The following is an 18,930-nucleotide window of genomic DNA, read 5'->3' as shown; positions in this document are numbered from 1 at the left end:
CGTCTCCTTGGCGGTTGCTATCCCTCACGCACGCACGCCCAGCCTAGGGCCAGGCGAGTCAAGCCAGTCTCCTCCCCGTCGTCCCCCCTCCCACACCCCCACCGCCTCCTTCCTCCTAGGGCTCCATCGCGCGCCGCACCCTCCCTCCTCCACCGCCGGTAAGCAAATCTCCACCCGTCGTCGCTCGCCCCCTTCCCTTCCCATCCGCGTCGTCCGTCCGTCCCCTCGATCGACCCCTTCCGGCCGATCGGCAAATTAAGCATTTTTCTCAGCCCTAGATGCATGGCCTCCTGCCTGGGTTGCGATGAACGTTGATGCGCGCGTGTTTTGCCCGTCGAGCTAGGCCAGGCGCTCAAGATTTCTACGCCTCCTGGTTTCCTGTTCGATCGGCCCGATCTCCGATGGTCGGGTGGATCGATCAATCCGTCGCTCTGCCTGTCGCTGTTTTGCTCTCTTCGTCTGCCCGCGCGCGTGATCTCGACATGTTTTATTCCCAGTTCTAGCATGACACTGATTATTTCAGTGGTGCTCTGCTTAGGCTTTGGGCCACAGCGGTTACTGTACTTGTTTGATCTTACTGTTTCTTCGGTACGCTACTAGTAGCAGCAGCAGCAGCAATTTCCTCTAGACAATTAGAAGTGCAGAAAGGAGACACCTTTTGTCTCTTACAGAATGGTAATTAAATCGAACTTCGACTAGTCTATGAGTCAGTGCTTGGCTGCTTGCGTTCCAACCAGAAACCTCGACTAGTCATGACTAGCTGCGACTAGTCGGGACTAGTCTATGAGTCGGTGCTTGTGTTCCAACCAGAAACCTCGACTAGTCATGAGTAGCTGCGACTAGTCGGGACTAGTCTATGAGTCGGCACTTGTGTTCCAACCAAAAACCTTGTCTAGTCATGACTAGTTGCGACTAGTCGGGACTAGTCTATGAGTCGCTACTTGTGTTCCAACCAAAAACCTGGGCTAGTCATGACTAGTTGCGACATGAGTCGCTACCCTAGCGTTGCTTTAATCTAAACTGAATAAAGCAATAGATTATTTTCTCTTATACTTACTGTCTAATGGATGAATTGCACAGCTGCTCTGTAAGCTTGCTCAGGTAGCTCCATGCAGGTCCCGTGTCTTGGCGCATCGCGTTGTTAATCCAGCTACTGAGTTTATTGGGATTCTCTTAGGTGGTGATGTGCTAGCTACGTTAGATTCCCGTGCTATCTGGCATTGGGCATGCCAGATCAGCATCCACGGTGACCTGGATTAGGGCGCCTGAATGGCCTCGCTAGTCGCCTTTGCGGTGTGATTTACGCTGCTCGTGTTAATTACTTGCCCATACGAAGTTATGTGCTATGTCGGTATTTATGGTGGGATGAGATTGAACTTGGTATTTTGTATCAAGATATCAGATCTGTTAAATCCCAACAGATGGCATGTGCATGTGGTATAATTAAATTTGTAGAGTTGGTCCATTGCTTGCATGGTTTTGGGAGAATTGGGACGATTGACTTAAAATAACCGAATTCATTTTCTCAACATTCAAATCATTCTGTTTGGCGTTATCTTCAAAACTAGAAAGGATAGAAGAACTATTTTATATGCTTGGCCCTACTTGCTCCATAAAAAAAAAGGTGCCGTGCTTTTATTCCCGAGTAATGTGAAACTCCCCCCCCCCCCCCCCCCCCCCCCCCATAATATGCCATTTAAAATTAATTTGTTGGTTCTGCTTTCTGTGAAGAAAGTGGCAATTTTAGGTAAATCTTTGTTCTTCCGTAGAAAATTTTCTTGCCCTCTTATTTAATGTAGAGCATCCGAATATAGATTATAGGTGGTCTCGTGTGAAGGGCAATGCTCAAATTTTTTGGTTTCTGTCTATTAGATTGGTTTTTCTACAGATTGCTAGTTAATAGCCACGAAGAAACTCTCATTTATTCATGATAGATTTGTTATCTAGAATTGCAGTGGGTGTAAAGCATGTATATGCTTTTACTTGAATTTCTTAATTACAAATTAGATGATGTGTGTTTTGCCCGTCGAGCTAGGCGCTGAAGATTTGTATGCCTAGTGGTTTCCTGTTCGGTCCGATCTCCGATGGTCGCGACTGGCATCCCTCTGCCTGTCACTGTTTTGCCTCTCTGCGTCGGCCGCTTGATCTCGACATGTTTTATTGTCAGTTCTAACATGGCATTGATTATTTCGGCGGTGTTCTGCTTAGGCTTAGGGCCACAGCGGTTAGAGTGCTTATTGATCTTACTGTTTCTTCTGTACGCTAGCAGCAAATTCCTGTAGAAAAAGTGCAGAAAGGAGATGAGTTTTTCTCTTATAGAATGGTAATTGAATCGAACTTTGTAAGTCAAACTTTTGTTTTATCTCGACTAGTCAAGACCAGGTGCTCGACTAGTCTATGAGTCGGTACTTGTGTTCCAACCAAAAACCTCGCCTAGTCATGGCTAGTTGTGACGAGTCTCGCGGCTCGACTCGACTCATCGACTTTTAATCCTTGCTTTAATCAAAACTGAATAAAGCAATAGATTATTTTCTCTTATACTTAGGCACGAGTGGACAGCATGTTAATACTTCTACTGCTACTGTCTAATGAATTGCACAGCTGCTCTGTTTCTGTAAACTTGCTCAGTTATCTCCATGCAGGCCACGTGTCTTTCGCATTGCGTTTTTAATCCAGCTACTTAGTTTCTTGGGATTCTCTTAGGTGGAGAGTGGCGATTCTCCCGTGCACGGGACGTCCTGTGCACGAAAACATTAGGTTTCGTCGCGAATCATTACGTTTCAGATTTTCGAAACACACTGAAACTTAATGTTATTTATATCACGAATATCGAAGCAGGAAATACAGCGAATCGAACAGCAACCACATGCACGGGATGTCCCGTTCACCGGAGAAAGACATTTCTGCTCTTAGTTGGTGATGTGCTAGCTAGAATAGATTCACATGCTATGTGGCATAGGGCGTGCCAGATCAGCATCCACGGTGACCTGGATTAGAGCACCTGAATGGCCTTGCTAGTCACCTTCGCGGCGTGATTAACACTGCTCGTATTAATTACTTTCCCATACGAAGTTATGTGTTATGTCAATATTTATGATGGGGCAAGACTCAACTTTATATTCTTTATAATTTATCAGATCTGTAAAATTCCAACAGATGGCATATGCACGTGGTATAGTTAAATTTGTAGAATTGATCAATTACTTGCATGGTTTTGGGAGAATTACGATATAGTGGTGAAACTCAGCAAAGTCATTTGGATGATTGACTTACTGAAAATAGCCGAATTTATTTTCTCAACAATCAAATCAATCTGTTTGGCGTTATCTTCAAAACTAGAAAGGATAGAATAACTATTTGCTATGCTTGGCCCTACTTGCTCCATAAAAAAAGGTGCCATGCTTTTATTACCGAGTAATGTGAAACTCTTTTTTCCCCATAAATATTCCATTTAAAATTAAATTATTGGGTTTGCTTTCTATGAAGAAAGTGTCAATTCTAGGGGTATCTTTGTTGTTCCATAAAAAGCTTTCTTGTCCTCTTAGTTATTCATTGTAGAGCATCCGGATAGAAATTATAGGTGATCATGTGTGAAGGCTGATGCTCAATTTTTTTTTATTTCTGTCTATTAGATTGATTTGTCTAGAGATTGCTAGTTAATAGCCACGGAGAAAAACGTACGCATTGTTTTCATAATAAAGAAGTGGGGTTTGCCTCTTGAATGATGCGTAGGTTCTTGCAGTTACATGCCATACTTACCGCACTGTAGCCTTTGATTAAATTTAACAGTGCCATAATACTGAATTCAGCATGTAATATGTTGTAGACTGACTTGTTCCTACGTTCTGTAGCAGTTCCGGACGAACTAAATCTTGGACATGGATCAATACTCACAACCAAAGGAAGAAAGTGCCACTAGCGATCCACCTCCAGCATATGCAGCAACAACATACCCACCGCTAGTGATGGTATCTGGAGCGCCACCAGCAGGCACTGTCTTTCCTCCAGGCTCCCAGGGCGTTCCAGCTTATCCAGCCAACCCAGTGCAGCTGTCAGACCAGAACCAGATTCCGTTCCAGGTGCTTCAGCAGCAGCAGCAGGACCACCAGCAGCAGCAGCTTCAGGCCTTGTGGGCTGAGCAGATGGCCGAGATCGAGCAGATGTCTGAGTTCAAGCTCCACAGCCTTCCCCTCGCGAGGATCAAGAGGATCATGAAGGCTGACGAGGACGTCCGCATGATTGCTGGTGAGGCGCCAGCAGTCTTTGCGAAGGCCTGTGAGATGTTCATCCTAGAGCTGACGCTGAGGGGATGGTTCCATGCCCAGGAGAAGAAGAGGAGGACGCTGCAGTTGAATGACATCGCCGCGGCGGTTGCTAGGACCGACATCTTTGATTTCTTGCTGGACATCATGCCCGAGGATGCGCTGAAGGAGAATGGCGTTGGGTTGCAGCCCGCGACAATGCAGGCTATGGTCCCGTCCTATGCCCTGGGGATGTATGGGAACCAGCAGCCTGTGCCATTTGCTTGGTCACAGCCAGAGCAGCAGCAGCAACAACAGCAGCCTTACAACGGTGGACAAGATGAAGGAGCATAGCTGAAACGGGATGTGGGGTTAGTGGCCTAATGTGGTTGACTCATTCTGCTAGCAACAGCTAGTTACTGGATTTAAGGTGTTTCGCGTGGAACTTCTGTAGAAAGTGCCCTTTTACATGCTTATTTCCTGTCTTTCGTTAGTGGTAGTGGTAGTAGGACGACTCAACATCAGCCATACCACATGAATTTCTCTTTTACCTCAGGGACGCGTTTTGTTCTTCCTAAAGATTTAATGAATTATCACTAGAGACTATTGCGTAGCCATCAGTATTTGTCAAGGTTCAAGAAAACGTTAAGCCTAATTGGTGCGGTGGTCTTCCGCTTAACGCTTTAGGGTGTGTTCGGTTTGAGAATTTGCTGGAACGGGATGGAACGGTTCCGCGCGTGAGAAGGATTCTCGTGTTCGGTTTCGGCACGGAATGGAACCAACTCATTCCATAGAAACGGATATTCGCCCAAGATGCGGAATCCACCCATCCGGCCGATTCTGCCGGACGAGGTGGAACGGCTGCTAACCACTCGATCCAAAAATTGATACTCGCTAACCACCGCCCCTGTCTCCATCGAGGTCGCCGCCGGTACAAGGTTCTCCGCCCGACCGAGGTCGTTGCCGCCCCTGCCGCTGGTCGCCGACGCGGGCGCGAGGTCGCCGACGCGGGCGGGGGGCGGAGGTCGCTGGGCGCGAGGTCGCCGACGCGGGCCGAGGTCGCCGGACGCGAGGCGCAGGGCAGCGGGCGCGAGCTCGCCGACGCGGCGCGGAGGTCGGCCGACGCCGGGCGGGAGCGCGGAGGTCGCCGGCGCGGCGCGGAGGTCGCCGGCGCGGGGCGCGGAGGTCGCCGGCGCGAGCGGGCGCAGAGATCGCCGGGCGCGGCGCGGAGGTCGCCGGCGCGAAGGTCGCCGGCGCGGGCGGGCCGAAGGTCGCCGGTCGCGAGCGTGGGCGCGGAGGTCACCGGACGCGAGCGTGGGCGCCTCTCCCGGTGGTTTGGGAAATAATTAGGTTAATTAGGATCTAAATTAAATTAGGGTCTAATTAATTGGGTATTTAGACTAATTGGATCCGGTTCCATTCCACAGCTTTTGAAATCAACCGAACACCCACATAAAATGGAATGGGATGGGATGGAATGGAACGGAACGGAACCATTCCATTCCACTCCACTCCATCCAAAAACCAAACACATCCTTAGTGCACATAAGCAGCGCATTTTTCCCTCTTTTTTTTCGCTTAAGCGCTTATGCAATCGATGCGAAAGGCTTCCGCATTGCGCTTCAGCGCATATAAGGGACGTTTTTTTCCGCTTTTCTAAACCTGGGTATTTGTTGGTTTAAAGCTTTGGCTGGTGGACACAATGAAACATTGGCAGAGAAACTGATATCAATAATTACATAGCCAAGCCTTTGCATGATGTATTATTGAGTAACTGTAGGTGGTATCCTGTCAGGCAACCAATCTTATGGTAAACAAGCATTTGGTGTTTGCAACGACTTCTTCCATTTACAGGACAAGATTACGGCTCTCACACTGCAGTATCATGCAGATGCCAAATGCTCAGCGATTCTCTGCGCAGCTCACCTCCATCTTCCGATTAGTTACAGCACTCTGTGTTCAGTTAATCTCAAAATTAATGAAATGCAGATCAATTTAGTTAAAACACTATGATACTATGCAATGATACACCGAAGACCAGTAACTAAATTAGTATCATGAACCATGATACTGGATCATGATACTATGCAGTGTGAGAGGCCTCACAGGCTCACAGCGAGCACAGCATCTCCAAAACTAGTGCTTCCCGACAAGAACAGAATGAAGCTCACTCAAGAACGGACCATCTACTACAATGTTCACCTGCCCTACACAGCTGCTGCTCACTCCGAATCAAAACCAAATAAGAGCGGCAAGAGTGTTCATATATAGTATATCTGGCCTACATTCAGAAGGCTTTCATGAGGAACATTGAACATCACGCTGTGCTCTCTACAGACCTTCCTGAGGAAAGCATACAGATGATCCACGACGATCTTCTTGATCATCCCTGAATCTCTGCGCGCACGGACGATGGTGTTGCCGAGGATGTGCACGACGCCCGCGTCCTTACAGCTGTTCAGGAACTCCAGCTCGTCACCGAACGTCTGGCTCGAATACCTTGTCAGGCTGTTTCCCATAAGCGGCGATTTAGCCGGTGCGATGGAATCCTGGGATGAGTAGCTCAGGTCAGTGGCGGAGCACATCGTGTTGCTCCCAGCCTTTGCGGTTGTCAGCAACGCGCTGGTGGATCTCTCTGTCCTGTGCTCTGTCAAGGTGTAGTCCTCGGAATCAGAATAGCCGTCCATCATGCTCTCAAGCCTGACAAAGATCAAGAGCCTGTCGAGCAGCATCTTCTCGAAGTCGTCATTCTTCTTGTGGATGTCCTTGTACCCGTACCTCGTGACACAGCGGAACATGTGGAAGTTCTTTGGCCCGATCCTCTTCATGACAAACCGTTCTTCAACTGGGACAGTGTACACTGGAAGGTATTTGACACATACAAAGACGACAACCGAGTGGATGGCAGGGAGGTTGGTGATGAAATGGGAGAAGATGTGCGGGACGCCACTTGCCAACTCTGTGTACACAAAGCCGATCCCAGGGACTCTAACAAGACCAAGGCTCGGCCCAAGTCCTAGAATCCAGGCCATGGAGACCTTACTGTGCATCTCAAATTCATACCGCTTCACGGTGCAGAAATGCCACACATACATGATGATGAAGAAGATGGTTGCGACGACAAGTGGGACCCAACCACCTTCGTCCACTTTATTGATGCATGCCATAAAGTATGGAAACTCCACCATCAACGAGAGCACGAGAAAGGTGACCACAAGGATCCAGTGGCTCTTCCAGACCAGCAGCATTATCGGGACCATGAGGAATGTTGTTACCAGCATAACTATCACAACTGCAGTGCCTGTTCATATAGAATTACATGCAAATAAGTGGGATGTAATCATGGAATGCAGAGTGCATTATGAAGATTCAGCTGCACTTTCTTTTAGAATAATAGTTGGCATTCCACAGATGGTCCTAAAAAATTTATGTTTTTTGTTATTTTGGTTAAGTAAAGTACTAGCTTACCCCAACTTGCTTGGGGAACAGGCTTTGATGTTGTTGTTGTGGTTAAGTAAAGTACTGTTTACTAGATGCTGCTGGCTCACTTCAATTTTCAGAAAGGTAAACCTCATTTACAGACCAAGGGACCGTGACCTGCTTCATCAATGAGCCAAAACAAGACACCAGGTCGACACTACCAACTTAACAGAGGACAGAACAGAAGTTCCAAGCACAATTACACATTACCAGAGATAAGAGACCAATTTAGCCTAGACTAAGCTTGCAATGGTAACAGAGTAAATTTTAGATTGGCCTGCATCAAACATCAAAAAACACGGTGACACAAAGCCCATTTAGTATTCTCCAGCTATTAGTGCTCGCTTCAGTCATTTCTTTTATTAAAGTATTCTAGAATCAGATGCAGTGTATCATATCATGCGACAAAGTTGAGACATATTGTTAAAGAAAATGCTGATTATGGTTGTTTAGTAGTGAAATGAAAAGTACACTACCTATAGTTGTTTAGCAACAATTTAAAAACTTGACTAACTTACAAATTTAAGTGATTCACATAGAAAAGAAATTATACACCTAATTTCTCCCTATTCAGTTATATACTCAAGATGCAAAGGAAGTTGTGAAAAGTAAAGCTCACCGTATGCATTTGCTATCTGGATTTTGTTTTTAAACCCAGCAGTCACAGCAATGCAAAGAATCATAAGTACCCAATTGATGTCAGGGATGTAAATCTGTCCAAGGAATTTTTTTGAGGTGTGCACAACACTGACGCGGGGAAAACAACCTAGTGCAAGAGCCTGCTTTACAATTGAGTACGTAGCAGATATTGTGGCTTGGCTCGCAACTACTGCTGCAAGAGTTGCGATGATGAATGCTGGCCAATATATGGTTTCTGCAGTGATCAAACATCCTAGCATGAGTATATCATAGTGCATACAACAGTAGTAAACAGAAAGAATGGTGGGATATGCACTATGCCAATTTGCACATAGTGGACATGAATTTTTTCTTGGCATAAGATTGTAATTTTTTCTGTAGTGACCTGGAATGGAACGATAGAAGGCATCAACTACATGGTCCTTGTTGACACTAATATAAGCAGCTTGCCCAGTGTATGCAAGGAGAAGGCAAGGGAACACCACTAATGTAAAAGCAATCTGCACATAAACATTATCAGTTTATCGTAGCAATATATCAATCATAATTTATTTACTCAAGGTGCTCATTACCTGAATAGCCAATACAGGGAAATGACATAGATCAGCAAATAATGCTTCTGTCCCTGAAAAGAATGATAATATAGGTAATTCTGTTGTATCTTATGATCAATGCAAAATGTGACTAATCAATGAATGTACATGAGAATTGCCACTGACCTGTGATGCTAAGCATGACTCCTCCAAGAGAGGTCCAGATCTCAGACTTCCCTCGCCGGAGAAACCGGTAGATATAGACTGGATTATATGCTTTTAGAACTGAACTATTGTACTTGTGTATATTGTAGGCCCCAACGCTCCCAATTAGAATAAACCAAAGGAATACTAAAGGGGCAAAGAGCCATCCAACTTTATCTGTCCCATAGTGTTGCATGCTGAATAGGCCGATTAATATGATCACCGCAATGATCAGAACCACATCTGTCAGACATGAAAGAAACAAATATCAAACGATTTCACAACATTACTCAAACAACAGACTTACAAACTGGTGTGCTCCTCACTAGATCATAAGAAAAATGATCGGTAAAGCCCAGTTACAGAAATTCGCAATGATCTAGTGATGAGCACTCCAGTTTGTAAGTCTGTTGTTCTATCTCCACTTGACAAATTAAGCAAAATTGTCCACACAAAACAAGCACAAAGATAACCACATGAAACAGCAGAATTACCTGTGCTCATAGTTGGCTTCTGAACTCTTATTCCACCAGTCGCAGAGAGAACTGCAGAACGCAAACATAAATGTTATGATCCAAGTTCCAGTCGTATTGCTTACAAAAAAAACTGTCACTTAATACCTGATATAGCTGGAGTAAGGATCCCATCTCCAATGGCGGTACATGTGCCAATGAGAACAAGAATAAGAAGACAGTTCTTTTTATATGCATGTCCCTCTAGCCATCTCTTCACTTTTGCTGCAAGTGAATTCTCCTCATAAGTTTGTCGGCTATATGTTGTTAGTTCTTCATCGGTCTTATGTTGGTTCGGTATAGTGCTGACCTTTGCGTGCCGGCAAAGTAGAGAATAAAGTGCAAATGTGCCACCTGTAAAGATAGAAGATGTTATCTGGAACTGTGCAAACAAACTGCGGGGGACAGTTAAGTAACTGTTGCCTGAGCAGTGGATAGAAAATAAAATGCACTCAGTACTTTGCTCTATAGAGATATTCATCATGATTAGTGGAGTGTTGTCTACCGATAATCGTGGTAACCAATGGTTAAACCCTGCTGATAGAAATTTCATCACTAGAATGTTGTTGTGCAATTAGATTCTAGCAATGCCAACATCAAATGGTAAAATTGCAGAACCTTTGCATTCAGCCGTGTTAAACCCATGTCACATCGAATTCTTTCTGTTGAGAAACTCCATCAGCAGTGTTGTTGTGTGATAGTGTTGGATCTATTTTTCCCCCATACTTAATCCCAACAAACTACATTTGCAAACATATAAGAACCATCCTTTTCAATTGCATTGATATGCTTGCAAACACTGAAACAATCATATAGAAATTATGGGAAAGCTTGTGAGAATGTGACATCTCACCTTGACCATTATCATTCGCCCGTAAGACAACAAAAACATACTTCATCAGAGGAATGAGTGTGAGGGTGTAAATGATCAATGAAAGAGCCCCAATAACATCCTCATCATTTTGGACACCATGCGGAAATATATTGTAGAAGACATACAATGGCGATGTACCTAAGTCACCAAAGACTACACCAAGGCTCTGAAATGCGAGCCGGAGTAACAGAACCGATGAAAACTTCTGCATGAACAAAAAGAAGAAGAATATTAGTTCCAGAAAGGGAAAGAACACGACAGAGATACAGAGAATTTTTTACACAGACACACACACAATAAGACCACCATGGTCTTCTACATATTAAAATAGTCCTGGTCCCGGATGTATACTGTCAAATATCAGTTCAACACTATCATTGATACCAAAAAGAAGCAGTCATCAACTTTGTTTCAGATGGATACAAAAAGACACATACTCGGCAAAGCAGAGCTTACAGAAATATATACTATTAAATTCAGCATGGAGGCAAGTGTCAATATCCAAATGTACAAACCTTCTCCATGTACATGTTCTTCAGCCGGCTGGCCTCCTCATCAATGGGCTCATCAAGATCCTGACCCAGCTCCCACATGCCCCCATGGTTGGTCGTCTCCGTATCCGGTGCCGACGCCATGAGCCTCCTTCAACCTCAAAACCCACACCAGGAACTTTCCCAATGGCTGCGAATTCGATCTTTGCAGCAAAAGACACAATTTTTTTTCGCAAGCCTTGAACTCCCCAAACAGAATTCCAGAATCAAGTACAGCTCTTGGCTCTTGGTCCTCTTACTCGCTGTTCCACCCGAAATCCTCAAATCTACGAGCGTCGCCTTGGCCAGCGCAAACAGCAATCTTTTTAGAATGGCCAGGGAAATAGAAGAATCATCCAAACCAGAATGCCGCTTCAAATTTGCAGAGCAAGCTCACCCCTCTCCGATCCCAGCAAGAACCGAAAAATGGGGGGTTTGGTCCAAGAGCCAGGGACCAAGAAGAATCGCGCCGGAAAAATCTCCGAATCAGGACCAAGAACCGAGGATTCGGAAGACCGAGCTAGCAATACCCGCTCCCACTAGTTCCAGACACACCATACAAGAGAGATCAACCGAGAGTGATTCCTAAACCACCAGGAAAACGCAACAAAAAAACCCCAATCTCTGGTCCCCAAAACCTCGGCAAGATCAAAGCTTCGGTGCCACCCAGAGCACAGGCACCGAGGTGGCCGCCGTCCAATTGGCAGGTGCGCAGAAATCTAGACAGAAGAGAGTGGGGCGAAATTATTCAGGGAGGAGAGAGAGAGAGAGAGGACATGAATGAAGAAGTTGCAGGAAGAGCATATGCTGGAGTGCTGGACGGGTGGAGGCTCTGGCCGCAATAGAGGGGTGGGTCCCACGCATTTGGAATTGCCATTAATTTCCTCGTGTGAAATTGGTATGCTGAATTAAAATTCCTACTACCACATTAAAAATTGAGAGGATTTCTTGTTGGTTTTTTCTGGACAATGTGAGAAGGCAGTAAGTATTCCTACCAAACTGCAGTACTCCTCGAAAGAGAAGTTTTGTTTAGGTCGCACGCTACTTTTGGAATTCAAGTTTTTGTTCGCTTTCAGTGTAGCCAGTGACACGCCATAGGATCTCAAAATCTTGTTCACGAAATGGCCTGGTGGAATGACTCTTTTCTTTTGTCCTCATAGATAAGCCTTGTCTATGCTTGTTGTTGCCTGCAGTTTATTTCCTTTCAATAACATGGCTATGGCTGTGTCTATCTTCCATGGTTGGACTAGTTTTTTACCCCATGTTGTTGCAAAGACTAAGACAAGTCACAATGCTACTATTATATAGAAGTATCATGCGTACGATACTACTAGTATGTTTTACTATATCCATAATGCATGGTATTATATACTAGTATCATAATTTTTTATATTAATTGATTTATAGAATCTCAATGCAAATATATGTACTACCTCCACACGTAGTTTAAGAAATTGCTTTGACCATTATTTTAATCAATAAAATATAAAATATATGTCACAAAAATTATATCATTGGAAAGCTTTTTTTCCATACGAAACTAATGATATAAATTTTGTAGACATAAAATTTATATTTTCTTGACCAAATCTATGGTCAAACTTTGTCTTAAACTGCGTGTGTGCCTGTTAATCTGAAATGGAGGAAGTAGATCAAGATTTATTTGACATTAAATTTCTAGTATTACATGTTAGGCTAGCTATAGTGCTCGTATCATACTAGTAGCTAATATCATGCATCCTAGCCCCACCAAACATGCTGATGTGGCAGGTAATTATGGATGAGAGATGAGATTAGAGTATCATAGGTAGATACTGTATTATAGCGCACATCGCGAGAAAAGTTAGTATCAAATAAATCTTATACACAAATTTGTATTGGGATTCTACAAATCAATTAATATAGCAAAACTATGATACTAGTCTATGATACTATGCATTATGGATCTAGTATCATACAAAAGTATATGATACTACTCACTATGGCCAGCTTATGATACGGTATCTACCTATAATACTAGTATCATCTCTCTCATCTTTAATTGCACAGCTACATCAGCATTTTTGCATGCATATGATGCATGATACTACATATGATACTCTCATTATGGGTAGTCTAACTGTTTGTATCATTTTGAGCTATTAGATCGCTCTTCATAAAAAAAAGTCTTATTTATTGTGAAACTCACAAACACCACTGGTTACAACTACATATCGGTACTTATTTATGTTTTCATCTTCGTACGCATTTATACATGGATTTTGTCAAACAGACTCATTAACTCTCACTCAAATGATCCGTGCAACATTCTTTTTCTTCAAAATTGTAGAAGAACAAACCTTGTGATCTTCACTTGATAACATATTCTAACTCCATGGCAAACATTTTCTTAGATTATACAACCGTACTTGTAAAATTTACTCAAACAATATTACTTTCTTTACTAGATGAAACCATTTTTATAACACAATGTTTTTTGTTCGATTTGTATGAACAAATTTGTTAACTCGTCTGAAAGTTAGGTAATTTTCAGTCAGCCTAGACATAAATGCTCCCAAAAAGAAAACGTTTCAGTGCAAACTGCAACGCAAGCTAAAAATGAGATTAAATTCGGCCTGCAACGCCACGCATGGACATTGCTGAAATCCGGCGCTATTTAGCGCTAGATGGATGTATTTTTTTTTTGTCTAGGGAGGTCCATTTTCCCAGCGGCGAGTTCACGATGGATGAAACTTTTTGACAAGATTCGGCGAATTCAGATAAAACTAGGCGAAACTCGTTTAAACATAAGCGAAATTTAGTGATATTTAACATATATAAGCGAGTTCGTACATATATAGGCCGAATTCGTACATATATTTGAATTGGGCGAGATGCAAACATAAACTAAAACTAAATAGCGGCCTTCTACATGCCGAGATGGCGGTAGAAGGCTGTGTAGTCGTCGTCGCTCGAGTTGCCGGCGTCCTCGGACGGCGGCGCCTCGTACCAGCGACTAGAACCCTGCCTGGGTCGCTGGCGCGTGGCAGCGTCGGCCGGTAGAGGTCGTCCTCGCTTATACCTGGGCATGTGTCGGGCCGGGCAAAGGAAAGCCCGACGTTGAAAAAGCCGGCCCAAGTCCGGCCTGGCCCGACCAAATACCCACCAAGCCCGTCGGGCCATTGGGCCGCGGGCCAGGCCGTAGTGTAAATTGACATTTTTGGGCTACCTAGGCCTTGCCCGGCCCGACTGTCGGGGCAACATTTTCCAGCCCAGGCCCGAGTTTTTCGGGCCGGGCTTCAGGCGGGCTGCCCATGGCCAGATATATCCTCACTGCTCTCCTCGAGCTTGATCAGCTCGATGGGCCTGGGCGCGGCGTTCGTTGCCGAGGCCGGTGCGGCGGCGCGGACGCCGCGCGGCAGCCAGGTCCAGCAGCCGCCGCTGCTGCTCCACCTCCTGCCGCTCCCAGTTCCGCCTGGACCACTCCAGCGCGGCGTCGATGGGAGGGTGTTGTCGGTGGGCACCAGGTCCTTCAGCGACCTGGTGATCGCCTCCTCCACCGCGGCATCCTCGGCGAGCTGGTTCGCGGTGGCGGCCTCCTTCTTCGACGACTTCCTCTTCTGCCCGCGCGATGGAGAGGAGGAGGGTTGGTCACGGATGACGAGGGCGCCGCTGCTGCGCCCTCTGGTCGGTGGTGGCGACGCCGGCTCCTTCTTGACGAAGCGCGGTGTCGCCGGAGATGTCGGCTCCTTCTTGACGTAGCGCGTAGGCGCCGACCCGCCGGACCTGGACGCGGACCGCGACCCAGACGAGGAGGAGGACGGTGCCATCCACCTCGGCGTCCAGGGACTACCGTGTCAGTGCGACACGGTAGCCGCCTCCGGTGGCGGCATCCCCAGAACGGGGGAGTTCCCTCCCTCAATGTGCACGAGCACATTCGTGAGGGTGCGGCCAGGCGCGCTCCACCACCAGCGGCAGCCAACGGCGTTGTTCCTGGCGGGAGGTGGAGGAGGGCCGTCGTAAGCGGCGAGTTCACGCTCGTACCTGCGCCAGAAGAACTCCGTCCACGCCATGTAGTTGTCCGGCCAGAACCGCTCCTCCGCGCGCTGCTCGTCACTCTCAGCGTCGATCTCCGCCTCCAGGGCAGAGCGTGTTGTCGGCGGCGGCGGGATCGGGATGCCGCCCGTGCTGAGCCGCCATCCTCCCGGTGCGCGGAAGTCCGGCGGCGCCGGGTACCCCGCCATGTGGAGGAGCCGCCCCTCCCATTGGTGGAGGGAGCGGCGGCCGAAGCCGTTGTTGGAAGCGTTGTCGTTGTTCTCCATTGCGGTCGCCGAGCTCGAGGTTGGGTGAGATTGGGGAAGTTTGAGGGAGACGGAGGCGTGGTGAATGCGGCCAGGCGCGGTACTTCGGCGATAAATAGAGGTCGACGCGCGTGACACCGAGGCATTGGCATTAACTCGCCGCGTGGAAGCTACGCGGCCAGCGAAGACTGACTGGCGGCAGGCCTTTTCAGCACGCGGAAGACGATGCGATGAGGACGACGATTGGCCTCTCTCGCTGACAAGTTGGGGCCACCGGCCGCGCGGGAAGTTTTCTCGGCGTTTCCCGCGCTTTCGTTTCGTCCGGAGTCCCGAGCGCTCCCCGGGGGCCAGGGATGGCCTGGGCTCCCCGGACGGATGAAAGGCCTAATCCGGACGAGAACGAGGGCCCGGGGGACGCAACTGGGCCGTTTTCGTCCATCCGGATGCAAAATGGCGTCCTGGGGGCCTCGTCGGGGAGACGGCTGGGATGCTCTAAGAGCGTCCCCAGCCGTTGGGGCTCCCCAGGCCTAAATCCGGCGCTAGAGCATCCCCAGCCGTTGGGGCTCCCCAGGTCTAAATCCGGCGCTATTTAGCGCCAAATGGATGTATTTTTTTTTGGCCTGGGGAGGCCCATTTTCCCAGCGGCGAGCCCATGGTCGCCTTCTGACGCGCACCCACCGCGTGCATAGCGACGGTGCAGTCGCCGGGAAGGGCAACCGTCGGAGTGCCCTAGACGCATTGAACCGTCGTAATGGTACGCGAAGTGAACGTCGGGAACGGTCGAAGTGTCCTCGACGTGAGAACCGCCGTAATGGAGCACGAACCCCGCGGAAGAGCAACCGCCGCTCTCTTCGTCGAGAGACCTACATATACGGTTTCCGACGGCCGACGCCATTCATCTATTCTCTCCTCACCATCCTCTGTCAACCATGAGCGATCTCTCTTGGCCATCAGACACCGACAACGAAGGGAAGCCGCGTGGATGGCGCCATTGGTGGGATCAAGCTGCATCGTCCAGCAACGACGATTCCCCCCCCCCCCCCCCCCCATCGGCCAGCGAGGACGAATGGGATGGCGATGAGGAGGAGGACGAAGAGGCCGAGGAGCAGGTCGAGGAAGAGGCCGAGGAGGAGGAGGAGCGGGAGGAGGAGGAGGAGGAAGAGGAAGAGGCTGAGGACGCCGACGACGAGGAGGACTCAACTTCCTCCGACGAGGAGGTGACGAGCCGGAAGCGTCCCGCCACGACGATGAGGCGGGGCCATCTAGGAAGAAGTAGTTTAAGTTTGTTTTAAAGTTTTTATATGTAATTTTTATGTTTATTCAAATTATATATAATTTGTCTATGTTGCACCACTTGAGAGTTCAAAGCTTTCGTTCGACGAGGGTATTGCCGTAGATCAGGAAGACGAGGGTATTGTTGTAGATCGGGAAGACGAGGGTATTGCCATAGAAACCCAGGCCATTGTCGTCGATAGGTCGGGGCCACCAGACGGTTCCCGCGATTTTCTCTCGTCCGGAGTCCCCGAGCGCTCCCCGGGGGACCGGGGATGGCCTGGGCTCTCCGGACGGATGAAAGGCCTAATCCGGACGAAAACGAGGGTGTAGGGGGCGCGACTGTGCTGTTTTCGTCTATCCGGATAGAAAAAAGCATCCTGGGGCCTCGTCGGGGAGACGGCTGGAGATGCTCTAACATGCGGTTCATCGTGCTATTTTTGAGAACTTTGTGCCTGTAGGCCATGAGCAAAACTAGAAAAGGAGAGGGAAGAAAACCTAAATCGCCGAAAGCCAAATAATGCTGCGATCTCAGATGTGCAGTATAGCTTCTTCTCTTTGGATTCTTGCGGACATTTGGTCCTCACAAACAATGAGGTCCCTGGTCGCTGCTGAGCTAGCAAGGCCCCTGGTCCTGCTGCTGCTATTACTGCTCTCCTAAGTTAGCTGCTTTCCCTTTTTTGTTTTCAGGCATTTGGGACCAAACCTGAAGTCCTAATTAATTAACTAATGCATTTTCCTGTTTTTCGGAGCATCACAGATTTCTCAACCTTTGCATTCTTCTTTGCATGTGGTGGAAACAAATTATTAGAATGCTTGGAATTGTGCACGCCAAAGCTAAGCATATATGAATCTGTTTTCTAGGGAATGGTATGTAAAATGAAATCGAACGTTTTAGAAGCACAAGAAAAATTAAGCATGTCTAAATCGATCATGAACAGCTCATATTAATTATAAAATTACATGATTTTTTAGATAACATGTACATCTCGAAAGAAAATACACAACATCTTACTGAGAAATGTCACATAAAAACAATTCTTACAAGCACCAAAATAACATTACATGTATGCAAAATGGAAATAAATAAGAAATCTGAGGCAATAAGTATAAAATATTAGAATAAGTACGGGTGATGTCTACAACCATCATAAATCGTGGAATTGATTAAAGCCTTCGACCGCTTAGATCAAAAGTAGTCTGAACCTAACACCTTTTTCATAATCGTATAAATATATATTGGGAAAACAGAGTAGAACACTTGAGGCATGAGACTGAGAATAGTATACCATCGTGCAATTCGGGAAGTGAACGAAATAGTTATCTGATTTTTCTAACCAAGTTGCAACAAAGAGTTGTATCTCCAACCCAAACCCTTCAATTCAGTATTTTGTTATAAATTTTCGGGCAAATGATATATTGTTTCATCCCCTCCCTAGAATTTTTTTATGCAGATCCAGATATGTATGTCACATAGAAAAATACACTTATTTGTTTTAGCCCGAGAAGGACACAAAAACTAAAGTTGCCATTCATTTGCACTCAGACAGGAAAAAAAATGGGTGTACATGTACAATCTCGATGTTGGAACATTTGCCTCATCTTTTGGTGCCATCCACTGCTACAAACAACAGAATTTCCCACACGCGCGCGCGCCAGAAATATACATATTGTATTCACCATGAGCTACCCCTCGGCAGAAATGGTGTCTCTATGGTATTACCTAAGTAGAGAGTTGGACAATATATTCTATACAGTACAACAAGTGGAGTATGTCCTAAATAAATTACACAACGAATTTGGATTGTTACATTTGTTTTAAAGAGTTTGCGAGTAAGTCCCTCAATTTTATAATACTCGATGTTTTAGACATGAATGTAGTCATCAAAAGGAAACGATCACCAATCATAACATGAAAACATAAAAAGTCACACAGTTATGTTTTTCATGACATATTTATGCTAATATCCTCAGGGGTGAGGTATTTAATTTAATTTAATGTCATTGGGCCATGGATTGGACAACGTGCTCTCCTACCCGAGGATGGCACACCATGACTTAAGACGTTAGCATAACCCCTTTAATCGGGCTAGTGTTATAAAGGAGAAGATCTATGACCTCTTATAAAGATTTTGATACCTTATAAAGTTGTAATTGAGTATTCGAGTATAAAACCTGATAAGGTAGAAGCGAGGGAACTAGTTTAATGATCAGGTGCTACTATGACAAATGGTATTTGATCCTAGATGAAAAAAAAAATATATCAAACATGTGTTGTTTAAGACAACCTCATGGTTAGTGGTCATGATCTCGAGACGAAAACTCATGATGCACAAATAATGTGTGATGAGGTGATTGTGTGCAA

The 18,930-nt window shown here is 46.3% G+C and overlaps 2 protein-coding genes across 3 annotated transcripts; one reads left to right on the top strand and one right to left on the bottom strand.

Moving 5' to 3' along the window:
* On the top strand, window positions 1-4,845 carry LOC127314573 (nuclear transcription factor Y subunit C-4). 2 transcript variants are annotated; one of them, XM_051345067.2, is made up of 2 exons: window positions 1-158; window positions 3,852-4,845. In XM_051345067.2, exon 2 carries the CDS (start codon window positions 3,879-3,881, stop codon window positions 4,593-4,595), a length of 717 nt encoding a protein of 238 aa, XP_051201027.1. In that variant the 5' UTR covers window positions 1-158; window positions 3,852-3,878; the 3' UTR covers window positions 4,596-4,845. The 2 variants fall into 2 exon arrangements, with proteins under 2 accessions (XP_051201027.1, XP_051201028.1); XM_051345068.2 differs by having other exon boundaries at window positions 36-158; window positions 3,855-4,845.
* Window positions 4,846-6,384: 1,539 nt separating this feature from the next.
* Window positions 6,385-11,810, bottom strand: LOC127314574 (putative potassium transporter 12). The gene is made up of 9 exons (XM_051345069.2): window positions 10,999-11,810; window positions 10,463-10,688; window positions 9,718-9,963; window positions 9,592-9,642; window positions 9,080-9,340; window positions 8,933-8,985; window positions 8,746-8,860; window positions 8,341-8,595; window positions 6,385-7,542 (listed from the first exon to the last, which is right to left on the bottom strand). Exons 1-9 carry the CDS (start codon window positions 11,116-11,118, stop codon window positions 6,503-6,505), a joined length of 2,367 nt encoding a protein of 788 aa, XP_051201029.1. The 5' UTR covers window positions 11,119-11,810; the 3' UTR covers window positions 6,385-6,502.
* Between the last annotated feature and the right edge of the window lie 7,120 nt (window positions 11,811-18,930).

Source organism: Lolium perenne, chromosome 7 (genome assembly GCF_019359855.2).
Source record: "Lolium perenne isolate Kyuss_39 chromosome 7, Kyuss_2.0, whole genome shotgun sequence".
Taxonomy (NCBI): Eukaryota; Viridiplantae; Streptophyta; class Magnoliopsida; order Poales; family Poaceae; genus Lolium; species Lolium perenne.
This window is presented reverse-complemented; position numbering and strand designations above follow the sequence as displayed.

What these genes read in the sequence shown, in the direction of transcription:
- LOC127314573 (XM_051345067.2), top strand. Translation starts at nt 3,879, where the DNA reads ATGGATCAATACTCACAACCAAAGGAAGAAAGTGCCACTAGCGATCCA.
- LOC127314574 (XM_051345069.2), bottom strand. Translation starts at nt 11,118, where the DNA reads ATGGCGTCGGCACCGGATACGGAGACGACCAACCATGGGGGCATGTGG. An exon ending in CCTTACTCCAGCTATATCAG is followed by an intron (nt 9,643 to 9,717) that starts GTATTAAGTGAC and finishes TGCGTTCTGCAG; the next exon opens with TTCTCTCTGCGACTGGTGGA. An exon ending in CTTCTATCGTTCCATTCCAG is followed by an intron (nt 8,596 to 8,745) that starts GTCACTACAGAA and finishes TGATCACTGCAG; the next exon opens with AAACCATATATTGGCCAGCA.